General features: G+C 43.3%; 1 protein-coding gene across 1 annotated transcript in view; it reads left to right on the top strand.

Moving 5' to 3' along the window:
• The window catches only part of SLC39A11 (solute carrier family 39 member 11), a 550060-nt gene that overhangs the window by 269459 nt on the left and 267942 nt on the right, over positions 1-12659 (top strand). Inside the window, exon 5 of the mRNA XM_075350678.1 lies at positions 2592-2724. Coding sequence (XP_075206793.1) covers positions 2592-2724 — 133 coding nt within the window. The remainder of the gene's footprint in view (positions 1-2591; positions 2725-12659) is intronic.

Below are 12659 nucleotides of genomic sequence, written 5' to 3'. Positions count from 1 at the left end.
TGAATCCAGGCATACCTGTTATAGAAAGATCTGATGCTTGGTTGCTGAAATATCTGTCATCAAAGTTACGTGTTCTTCGGTGTGGTCCTTTGTGGGTCGGTTCCTCGCTGTAAAGTCCTCCTCCAACAGCAATGGCAGCGCGGCACGATATTTAAATAAAAAAAAGGGCACACGCCATAGAAGACGCAGGAGGAGGACTTTACAGCAAGTTGACTCCACCAGCAGAATAGTGAGTGCAGCTCTAGAGTTTAATACAGCATGTACCTCAGGATTAATACAGGATAAGAAATGTATGTACACAGTGACTGCACCAGCAGAATAGTGAGTGCAGCTCTGGAGTATAATATAAGAGGTAACTCAGGATCAGTACAGGATAAGTAATGTAATGTATGTACACAGTGACTGCACCAGCAGAATAGTGAGTGCAGCTCTGGAGTATAATATAACAGGTAACTCAGGATCAGTACAGGATAAGTAATGTAATGTATGTACACAGTGACTGCACCAGCAGAATAGTGAGTGCAGCTCTGGAGTATAATATAAGAGGTAACTCAGGATCAGTACAGGATAAGTAATGTAATATATGTACACAGTGACTGCACCAGCAGAATAGTGAGTGCAGCTCTGGAGAATAATACAGGAGGTAACTCAGTATCAGTACAGGATAAGTAATGTAATGTATGTACAGTCATGGCCAAAAGTTTTGAGAATGACACCAAAATGATATTTTCACATGATCTGTTGCCCTCTGGTTTTTAATTGTGTTTGTCTGATGTTTACATGACATACAGAAATATAATTGCAATCATATTATGAGCACCAAAAGGTTATATTGACAGTTAGAATGAGTTAATGCAGCAAGTCAATATTTGCAGTGTTGACCCTTCTTCTTCAGGACCTCTGCAATTCTCCCTGGCATGCTCTCAATCAACTTCTGGACCAAATCCTGACTGATAGCTGTCCATTCTTGCATAAGCAATGCTTGCATTTTGCCAGAATTTGTTGGTTTTTGTTTGTCCACCCGTCTCGTGATGACTGCCCACAAGTTCTCAATGGGATTAAGATCTGGGGAGTTTCCAGGCCATGGACCCAAAATCTCTATGTTTTGGTCCATGAGCCATTTAGTGATCACCTTTGCTTTATGGCAAGGTGCTCCATCATGCTGGAAAAGGCATTGTTGGGCGCCAAACTGCTCTTGGACAGTTGGGAGAAGTTGCTCTCGGAGGACATTCTGGTACCATTCTTTATCATGGCTGTGGTTTTAGGCAAGACTGTGAGTAAGCCGATTCCCTTGGCTGAGAAGCAACCCCACACATGAATCGTTTCAGGATGCTTAACAGTTGGCATGAGACAAGACTGGTGGTAGCGCTCACCTCTTCTTCTCCTAATAAGCTGTTTTCCAGATGTCCCAAACAATCGAAAAGGGGATTAATCTGAGAAAATGACTTTACCCCAGTCCTCAGCAGTCCACTCCCTGTACCTTTTGCAGAATATCAGTCGGTCCCTGATGTTTTTTCTGGAGAGAAGTGGCTTTTTTGTTGCCCTCCTTGAAACCAGGCCTTGCTCAAAGAGTCTCCGCCTCACAGTGCGTGGAGAAGCACTCACACCAGCCTGCTGCCATTGCTGAGCTAGCTTGGCACTGCTGGTAGTCCGATCCCGCAGCTGAAACAGTTTTAAAATAAGGTCCTGGCGTTTGCTGGTCCTTCTTGGGCGCCCTGGAGCCTTTTTGGCAACAATGGAAGCTCTCTCCTTGAAGTTCTTGATGATGCGATAGATTGTTGACTGAGGTGCAATCTTTGTAGCTGTGATACTCTTCCCTGTTAGGCCATTTTTGTGCAGAGCAATGATGGCTGCACGTGTTTCTGTAGAGATAACCATGGTTAACTGAAGAGAAACAATGATACCAAGCACCAGCCTCCTTTTAAAGTGTCCAGTGGTGTCATTCTTACTTAATCATGACTGATTGATCGCCAGCCCTGTCCTCATCAACACCCACACCTGTGTTAATGGAACAATCACTAAAACAATGTTAGCTGCTCCTTTTAAGGCAGGAATGCAATGATGTTGAAATGTGCTTTGGGGGTTAAAGTTCATTTTCTTAGCCAATATTGACTTTGCAAGTAATTGCTGTTAAGCTGATCACTCTTTATGACATTCTGGAGTATATGCAAATTGCCATTAGAAAAACTTAAGCAGCAGACTTTGTAAAAATTAATATTTGTAGCATTCTCAAAATTTTTGGCCATGACTGTACACAGTGACTCCACCAGCAGAATAGTGAGTGCAGCTCTGGACTGGAGTATAATACAGGATGTAACTCAGTAATTCACTGTTTTGGAAATATATTTATCTAAAAGCATGAATATGTAATCGTTTAATAATAGTACTAGGTTCATCTACATAGGTTGGTAAACTGAGCACTATTGATTTTAGGACATAATGTTGTGAGAGCGATTTTGTCTAACACTGCAATCTGCACAGCAAGAAAGCGAGTTTCCTAAATGATCCCACTCAGATGCTATATTTTTGCTTGTATCCCGTTACTATATACGTGAATTTTGCAGTGAGCGCACCTTTCTTCTCTTTTATAGGGTATAAGTGACGATCCCTTCTCTTTTACAACTCTGAATAATGACTCCAAACCTGCGAAGGAAAAGGACGAAGGCTCCTCATATGAAGACCGGGATCTGACCATCCGGATAGGTAGAGGCGTCTCTCACGCAGGCAAGGCATCCTATGTTGTCATATACCAAGCATGAGGAACGATCCGTGCACTTAGTTGGGGCGCTGTCAGTTAGCCGTCTCCTGAATGTGGCGTTTCGGCACAAGACACTCTGTATCCTGTGCATATTGAGTGCAGCTCTTGCTGTACGCTGGTGTAACATGTACCATCAGGACGCTGTTAGTTGACAGTACAACAACTTGGTAAATCTTTGATCATTTCTCTTTTAATGGGAAGCAACGACTTTATTCCTGTCTTATTAAGGCAATAGCAGAATTTCTTTGCTGTACGGTCTGGAAAAAAAAGTTTGTTTTTTTTTGCATTGGCACAATCTATAATTTTCCCTGGAACAGCGCCACTACTGCGCACAGGTTGTGTCTGGTACTGCAACTCTGCTCCTATATTACTCTTTTTAAAGACTAAAGTATTACATGTGGATCAATATTAATGAAGACCGTACAGCCTGGAAATACCTGCCCCATATTTCTCGCTTTCTCTTTTTATACTATAAATCTTGTTTTATCCCCAGCTGTCAATGCCTCTGAATCTTTGTGCCCTATACCTAATACACTATAGTATGAGCTGGCTTCTTGGGGTCGTATGTATTACCTTCTTTCTCCTGCGCTGAGCTTGTTCTTATCTTGTAAATGATCAAGTCTTCCGTGTGATTGATTGTCCTGTTGGCTTGGCAGCAGAGATGAACAAGATGTTAGTTTATTAGGGTCCTGGTGAGATTTACCGGCCTGAATTGGTTGGAAGGCAAAAGGAGGAAAGGTCAAAAGGAGCCAAAGAGGGAGGTTCTGGATGTGTTATCCTTTCTAAGAGGCTGTAGCGCTTGATTAAAAATACTTCAGTAGCCTATGGGGATATGTACATGGTAATATAGTCATCAGAGGTGGGAAAGTAAGAAGGAAAAACATCTTCATGTGCTGTGTTCCTCAATGAGCCTGGGGCTATACTGCGTGGGCAGAAAATCATTACGTGGCACATTTATAGTATATTTACCACCAGGTTGATTGATATTGGATAAACATTTATATTTTAGAACGTTAAATGGTCATATTATCTCTCGTTCAGTCTAATAATACTGGGATCCGGTATGTCCATCCTATAGAATCTAGGTTCTCGTGTGGTGCACATTTCTCATAACCTATGTATATTTTAACATAGAATAGGTTGTCCACTAATTTTACATTGATTGTGTATCCTTAGGACGGGTCATCAGTGTCTGATCCGCCAGGGTCCGACACCACACACACCAATCAAAAAGGTTGTCCACTATCTTTACATTGATGGCCTATCCTAGGGATAGGTCATCAATATCTGACCTGCCGGCGTCCAAAACACCACATCCCCACCAATCAAAGAGGTTGTCCTCTATTTTTACATTGATAGGATATCCTTGTGATAGGTCATCAGTGTCTGATCGGCCAGGGGCCGATACCCCACACCACCAGCAATCAAAGAGGTTGTCCACTATCTTTACATTGATGGGATATCCTTGGGATAGGTCATCAGTGTCTGATCGGCCAGGGGCCGACACCCCACACCACCAGCAATAAAAGAGGTTGTCCACTATTCTTACATTGATAGTCTATCCTTAGGAGCGGTCATCAATGTCTGATCTGGCGGTGCCTGACACCCCACAGCCTGCCGATTAGCTGTTATCGGCAGCAGGCAGCCAGAAATGCTCAGTTCCAGAGCTGCCTCGTCTTCTAATAGCGGCCGCAACCAGGACCTCCCATTGACATTAATTAGAGGCAGATGTACAGTACCCGGCCACAGCTGTTATCAGAAGATGAGGCAGCTTCGGAACTGAACATTTCTGGCCACCTGCTGCCACCGCCAGCACCGGGTATAACTGTTCGGTGGCGGTGCAAGGTTGTGGTCCCCGGCCGATCAAACCTTGATGACCTATCCGAAAGATAGGCCATCAATGTAAACGTAGTTGCCAACCTCTATAAGCAGGCCATGTACATTAGATAGCTGTGAGCCAAACAATGCTTCCGCCGATCGGTTTGTTGACAGCCATCTCAGCTGATTCTCCCATACACAGGAGTGCTTGCTCGGCTGAGCATTCTTGTGTTTTCTATGAGAAAGCTACCAACCAATTTCTATGCTGGCGGCTTATCTGCAATTGGACATGTTCAATCGACATTTTCTCCAAGAATCAGTTGTCTGGCGCCCCCATACATATTAAAGTGTCAGGTGGACTTGTCGATATCGATGGGTTCGCCCGACATTAGTCTAATGGGAATGAGGTCCTTTAGTCATTCTATATCAGTAGTGTATATAGAAATATTACGTAGTAGTAATAGTAGTAGTACTAGTGTATATACAAGGATCATGAAAACTTTACAGAGTGTGAATCTGCATTGCATTAATGTGTAATGCCAACTTTGTTAGTTTGGGCAAAAGCTGTCCATACAAATAAGAGCAAAGTCAGTCAAACCTACGAGTTTTGCCAATCTTGTATTTGTGTGGGCCTTCCAACTTGAGGAAGGAAAGAGAGATCGTTGATGTCTAGCAGCATATTATACTTCTACCACCATTGAATACGCAAGCATGCTCAGTCAAACTGTGCATGCATATATAGAGAGGAGGAGTCCATAGCAGTCGCCCAAATGAGCATCCAGTCGACTGCAATACAAGGTGTATGGGCACTGTACCGGAATTTAAAAATGATTGCGTTGTCGGGAGAATAGCTGTACATGTTAAATTAATTCAACTAAACTCACTGATTTGGGCAAAACTAGATGACTCTTCAATTTATTGGGGCCTCCGGTCTCCTTTTCAATTACAGCTGTAAAGGGAGAAAAAGGATCCGGAAATTTGAATTTCAGTGACCAATCCTTTTTATCTTCAGTGCTGTTTTCATGTCATACTGACCCTTTTGAATTTCAGTGCTCATTGGTGTGGAATTTTATCGTCTGATTCTTTTAAATTTCTTCATCCTATCTTTTGGAATTTCTGCCCTCGATCCTTTTGCATTTCAGCCCCTGATCCTTTTGAATTCCAATGCTCGATCCTTTTGAATTTCAGCCCTTCATTCTTTTGAAGTTTAGCGCCTGATCCTTTCAAATTTCAGTGCTTGATCCTTTTGAATTTCAGCACTCTTTCCTGTAGAATTTCAGCCCTCTTTCGTTTAGAACTTCAGCCCTCTTTCCTTTACAATTTCAGCCCTCTTTCCTTTACAATTTCAACCCTCTTTCCTTTTGAATTTCAGTCCTCTATCCTTTTGAATTCCAATGCTCGAACCTTTTGAATTTCAGTCCTCTATCCTTTTGAATTTCAGTCCTCTATCCTTTTGAATTTCAGCCCTCTATCCTTTTGAATTTCAGTCCTCTATCCTTTTGAATTTCAGCCCTCGATCCTTTTGAATTTCAGCCCTCGATCCTTTTTGAATTTCTGTCCTCGATCCTTCTGAATTTCATCGCTCATTCCTATTGAATTCCAGCACCTGCTCTTTTCACATTTCAGTGTCCTCTCGTTTTGAGTTTCAGCTCTTAATCCTTTTAAATTGTAACTCCTGAACCTTTGAATTTCAGCACTCATTACTTCTGAATTTTGGCTCCTGGTCCTATTGTTTTTGAAGAACACATATACATACAAATAAGCATTGATTCAATCACTGTACATTGTCCACGGCCACCTTGTTTTATGAGCATGACCACGACAGTCAACAGATTACGGTAATATATTCTCAGCAGATCTCACCAACTTCAGCTAGTTCTATGGACAGCCTAACTTCTATAAAATATGTTTCTCATTCAGTTACTCCTGATCCTCTCATATGTTTCAGCCTGTTGTGTACATGGACATGGTAATTGGGGATGAGGCTGCAAGAAATACTAAAGCTTTAGTTGGATTCCTGATATCTCAGTTTTATTTTTTTACTATTTTATGTTGCATTCAATATGTTTAAAAATATTTCCTTGATTGAAAGTTTTTATGTTACTGATATTTTGCTAGTATAAAAAACCCCCAAAAACCTGCCATAGAGTCTGTACGACTTTGTTGCAAAGTTGCAACCCAAAAGAAATGGACAGTCACAAACTGGACGACTCTTTGATGAAAATTGTTCGACGAGCCGACCATCCTGCTTTATCTAGAGTCATAGTGTAAATGAAGGATGCTGCAAATGTAAGTACACCCCAGTTTACTCTGAAAAGAGCAAACGGTTTGGTGCAGCTTTGTAATTTGTGAAGAAATGGAACTTTTTTTTTTTGTTTACTTTCTTTGCCCCCGCATCATTTTTCATTTTAAAAGTGGCGATGACATTTTAAATGCCCTGCCAGAGAAGATATGTAGGATGGTCGGAAATAATCATTCCTGTGGCTCACAAAGTACCATGATCAATAAGCAAAGCAACGTCGGCTATGAAACACTGCACAGGAGAGCACTGAATCAGAGACCTGGCAACGAGAGCGTGTCCATCTTCCCGAGATCTTAAAAGGCTGCCAACTGAGCTGAAATCCATCATTGATGAACCAGGACGTTGGTGATAAGTGGCCTACAAGTTTTGGCTGTTGCTAAAGACTTGGAAACAAATATATCAAGAGTCATGTAGCTTAAAAATAATTTGTTTTCATGTCCTTAAGATTTTTTGGAGGACTTTTAAGATGTGACTTTATAATGATTCCTTTTTTTCCAAGATAATTTGAAGAACACAGAGAACAAGTCCCTTGAGAAAGTTACGTTTTATACAATGCATCACATTAATTATATATGTACCTCTACGGTATGTATTGTACACCGGAAAATAGTCTTCGGGGGTGCCACATCTGATCTGAGCATTGTGGTCGTGGGACCCCAAACATGTAAAGCTATCAGAGCATTCTATAGCATCAAAACCCAAAATAACACACTTATCATATGCAGCAAGTGCAATTGACAATTAAAAGGCACACCCAGAATTTGTTTTACTCTTATATACCGTCATTAATTTCCACAGCGCTTTAGACCTTTATCAATACTGTCCCCATTGGAGCTCACAGTCTACATTCCCTATGAGTTTGTCTTTTGGAGCCCATCTTTTGTTAGACTCAGAATCCAACAAAAGCAATAAATAAATAGTCATAACAAAAAATGGTCTCCACAAATAAATATCAGATTATGTTATGAGAAAAAGGATTAAAAGATGCACTCCTCAACAGTGAAATTGTAACGCTAAGAAGGAAAAGTCAGAAACTTCACAGGGAAATCAGGATGGATGGACATGTTAAAGAGGTTGTCCACTACTTGACATTGATGGCCTATCCGTAGGAGTCGGGAACAGCGGTCACGTGATCGCTATTGTGTGATATGCATGTTCCCAGCCAGCACCTGACTAGTGGGTGCAGCCTCACTCTATTCAAATGTATTGAGCATGGCCGCACCCACTGGATGGCAGTGCCTACTAGTCGGACGCGCCTACTCCATACACTTGTGTAGAGCAAGACCGTATCCGCTACTCGAGTTCTGGTCAGGAATACGAATATCGCACAATTGCGATCACATGACCACCATTCCCAGCTTAGAAACCGAAGCATCCCTGCAGAGCCCACTGTGCGCGCTGGGAGGATTCGTAAGTGGCAGCAAACGCATGACTTTAGACCGGACAACTCCTTTTAATATCATTTGAAACCTGCCCTGCACCTGCACATTGAACCCCGCTACAAGGAAGAAATTAAGTTTCTTGCTGTCCTCATTCCCCGACAACAGATTAAAACATATTTGAGGTCGTATACAATTCTAATATGTATAGGATCTGTACTGGGTCTTACAGCCAATTTCTTCACTTTCATAACTTTCCAACCACTGTTTTTGAGTGCTTCATTCCTTTTCATCAGAACTCTGCCAGAACTATAGGTGCAGGACATTCTTTCTTTCTCTTCGCAGCATGAAATGCTTTTGCCATTGTTCATTGGGTTGCCGGTCCTGAACTCAAAGCCCATCCCTCTATTATCCCTGTATGCTGTTTAACAGACAGGCGAGCAAGAGCACAGAGACAGACCCGCTACTTCCTCCTTTGGAGCGACAAAGACCCACTACCTCTTCCTTTGGAGCGACAAAGACCCACTACCTCTTCCTGTAGAGAGACAAAGACCCACTACATCTTCCTGTAGAGAGATAAAGACTCACTACCTCTTCCTGTAGAGAGACAAAGACCCCCTACCTCTTCCTTTAGAGAGACAAAGACTCGCTACCTCTTCCTGTGGAGAGACAAAGACCCGCTACCTCTTCCTGTAGAGAGACAAAGACTCATTACCTCTTCCTGTAGAGAGAAAAATACCCGCTACCTCTTCCTGTAGAGAGACAAAGACTCGCTACCACTTCATATAGAGACAAAGACCCGCTATCTTTTCCGTTAGAGAGACCAAGACCTGCTTCTGCTTCCTGTAGAGAGACAAAGACCCGCTACCTCTTCCTGTAGAGAGACAAAGACCCGCTACCTCTTCCTGTAGAGAGACAAAGACCCGCTACCTCTTCCTGTAGAGAGACAAAGACCCGCTACCTCTTCCTGTAGAGAGACAAAGACCCGCTACCTCTTCCTATAGAGAGACAAAGACCCGCTACCTCTTCCTATAGAGAGACAAAGACCCGCTACCTCTTCCTGTAGAGAGACAAAGACCTGCTACATCTTCCTGTAGAGAGACAAAGACCCGCTACCTCTTCCTGTAGAGAGACAAAGACCTGCTACATATTTCTGTAGAGAGACAAAAACCTGCTACCTTTTCCTGTAGAGATGAAGACCCGCTACCTCCTACTGTAGAGACGAAGACTGCTACTTCCTCCTGTAGAGAGACACAGACCTGCTACCTCTTCCTGTAGAGAGACTTACCCAGACGTCCTGAGCTCCTTCTCAACTTTTTTGCTTCAAGAAACAGAATGCACTTGACAACAGACTGTGGGCAGTCAGACAGATGGCAGACACCTAATGGCCAGCATTTTAAGGGTGTAAAATGGCAGAGCTACCAAAACGTGATGAGTATATTGTCTCTTTATCCCATTCTCTATCATATTAGATTTGTCTGAAAACACAAGAGCCAATCAATGTTGAACCCGTGCTTCAAATCATAATAAGCCGGTCACATTCACATACTGCCCAAAATATACTTCCATTTTTGCAAAGTATGAGCAAAATAGTCTTCAGTGCATTGTATTCTATGGACTATGTCCAAAAGATGTATACATGTCTAAAGTACAAAGAGATGACATACCCTCAGACATAACAGCAATATTTGGTGGAAACCACCTGGAAACCCTGATAGCTTTGAGAGTGACAAATACTTTTCCTCCAAGAAGACATTCATACCATGCAGCAAACTGGGTTTACACATACAAGGCGTCATAGCAATACATTTTTATTATCCTATCCTATCCCCTTTCTTGAGCTACGTGGTTCTTCCTCTGGATTATGGCTTGATATCTTTTAGGGGCACTTTGCACACTACGACATCGCAGGTGCGATGTCGGTGGGGTCAAATTGAAAGTGACGCACATCCGGCGTCGCTCTCGACATCGTAGTGTGTAAAGCATTTTTTATACGATTAACGAGCACAAAAGCGTCGTAATCGTATCATCGGTGCAGCGTCGGTCATTTCCATGAATTGGGAAAGACCGATGTTACAATGTTGTTCCTCGCTCCTGCGGCAGCACACATCGCTGTGTGTGAAGCTGCTGGAGCGAGGAACATCTCCTACCTGCGTCCCGGCTGCAATGCGGAAGGAAGGAGGTGGGCGTGATGTTTATGTCCCGCTCATCTCCGCCCCTCCGCTTCTATTGGCCGCCTGCTGTGGGACGTCGCTATGACGCTGCACAACTCGCCCCCTTATGAAGGAGGCGGTTCGCCGGCCAGAGCGACGTCGCAGGGCAGGTAAGTGCATGTGAAGCTGCCGTAGCGATAATGTTCTCTATGGCAGCTATCACCATGATATCGTAGCTGCGACAGGGGCAGGGACTATCTCGCTTGGCATCGCAGCATCGGCTTGCTATGTCGTAGTGTGCAAAGTGCCCCTTAGGCTGATATCATAGATGTAATTTTCCGTGGCAGAAGTGGATAGAAGGAAACAAGTCTTCCTTTTCGGTTGCACTTGTAGCTTTGGCTGCAAAAAACATCATCAGAATATTATACCGTTAGTTTCCAGCCTTATTCCGGCAATGTTTCGGTGTTGCAATTTTGCTGCATGGAGAAGATGACCTAAACTCAGAGAGCACCGAGGTCTTTGATGCTTTTCGTCCCGTCTCCTCCATTTATCACAACCATTCTGGATATGTCTCTCATCGTCCCGAAATATGCAAAAACCGCGGTAACACAAGCCTCACATGTATCTATGGCATAATTCAGAATCGTGATGGAGAATTAAAAGAAAAATGTAAAACATGTTGTCATATGATAAAACAAAGCTTTCACAAGCCAGATTAAATAAAACCGATGAATGCAGAAACAAAATCTGTAATTATTTGTATGCACAGACGCTTCCTAAGGAAGTTGAGAAGCTCAGAGCGCAGCATACGGGAAGTGTCAGGACAGATTAATCTTTAATCATTCCTCAGTGATAGATTCCCTTTGAGATTGTCGGCTTTATATCTTACAAGTGCAATGAGGGATGCGATCAAAACCCCCAGACACATCAGGGGATTGAGAGGAGTACAGGGATAACATGGCCCGAGAAAAACATTCACTTTTACACGGCAGGAACGTGTACTGAGGAAACTTCTCATGAAAGAGAAGAGGGTTAATGAAAAAGTAACCCTGACCCACCCAGAGAGCGGGCTGTTAGCGAGAGTAGGGTGCGTTATGGTTAGAGTATCTAGATGTATCGGCATGTGGAAAACATCCCCTTGTATTGAAGATACACTGTACATACCTTCTATGTCAGAAATTAGAAATATTTGTAGAACTTTACAAGTAGAAAAATGTAAAAATGCAAACTACTCTTAAAGGAGTATTCCCCCATTTATAAAGTTACTAACTGTAGTACCCGGCATTGACCGGGATAGTAACTAAGTCTCTCACCCACTCTCCCTCTCTCCTCCTCTCCCACTCTACCTCCCTCCCACTCTCCCTCGCTCCCACTCTCCCTCTCTCCTCCTCTCCCACTCTACCTCCCTCCCACTCTCCCTCCCTCCCACTCTCCCTCGCTCCCACTCTCCCTCTGCATCTCTCCCACTCACTTTCTCTCACCCATTCTCCCTCTCTCACTCTACCTCCCTCCCAGTCTCCCTCTCACCCACTCTCCCTCTCTCCCACTCTTCCTCTCCCTCACTCTACCTCCCTCCCACTCTACCTCCCTCCCACTCTACCTCTTTCCCTCTCTCCCACTCCCCCACTCTCCCTCTCCCACTTTCCCTCTCTCTCTTTCCCACTCACTTTCTCCCACCCTCTCCCTCTCTCACCACCAAAATCATAATAACTGACACATAAGCTTTCTTAGGGTACGGTTCCACTTGCGTATAGCTTCCGATGCGAGATAAAAAAAAATGAAGCAGACACAGCACTATAACCATTACCGCAGCACCTTCATTGTAAGCAATGTTGGGAGTGCCACTGTATGAAAATACCCTTGTAAAGGAAGTTTGTCACCAGGTTTTTACCATTGCAATTGAGAACAGCATGATGTAGAGACTGAGACCTTTATTCTAATGGTTTATCACTTACTAGGCTCCTTGCTGCAGTTTTAATAAAATCAGTCTTATCTGCTCCAGATCCACCAAGCTCTGTATAACCTCACCCACAGCACTGATCGGCAATTTTCTGTGTATACTGTGCATAGGCAGAAAGCTGCCAATCAGTAACATGAAAGCAGGCTTACCAGCAAGAATAGAAAAGGGATTTTATCAAATCTACAAGAGGCAGCCCACTAAGTGACACTTTGCTGGATTCTGGGTCTCTGCCCCTATATTATGCTGCTTTCAGATTAGGTAGCAAAAACCTGGTGACAGATTCACTTTA

The sequence above is a fragment of the Anomaloglossus baeobatrachus genome, chromosome 5, assembly GCF_048569485.1.
Source record: "Anomaloglossus baeobatrachus isolate aAnoBae1 chromosome 5, aAnoBae1.hap1, whole genome shotgun sequence".
In the NCBI taxonomy this organism is placed as follows: domain Eukaryota; kingdom Metazoa; phylum Chordata; class Amphibia; order Anura; family Aromobatidae; genus Anomaloglossus; species Anomaloglossus baeobatrachus.
This window is presented reverse-complemented; position numbering and strand designations above follow the sequence as displayed.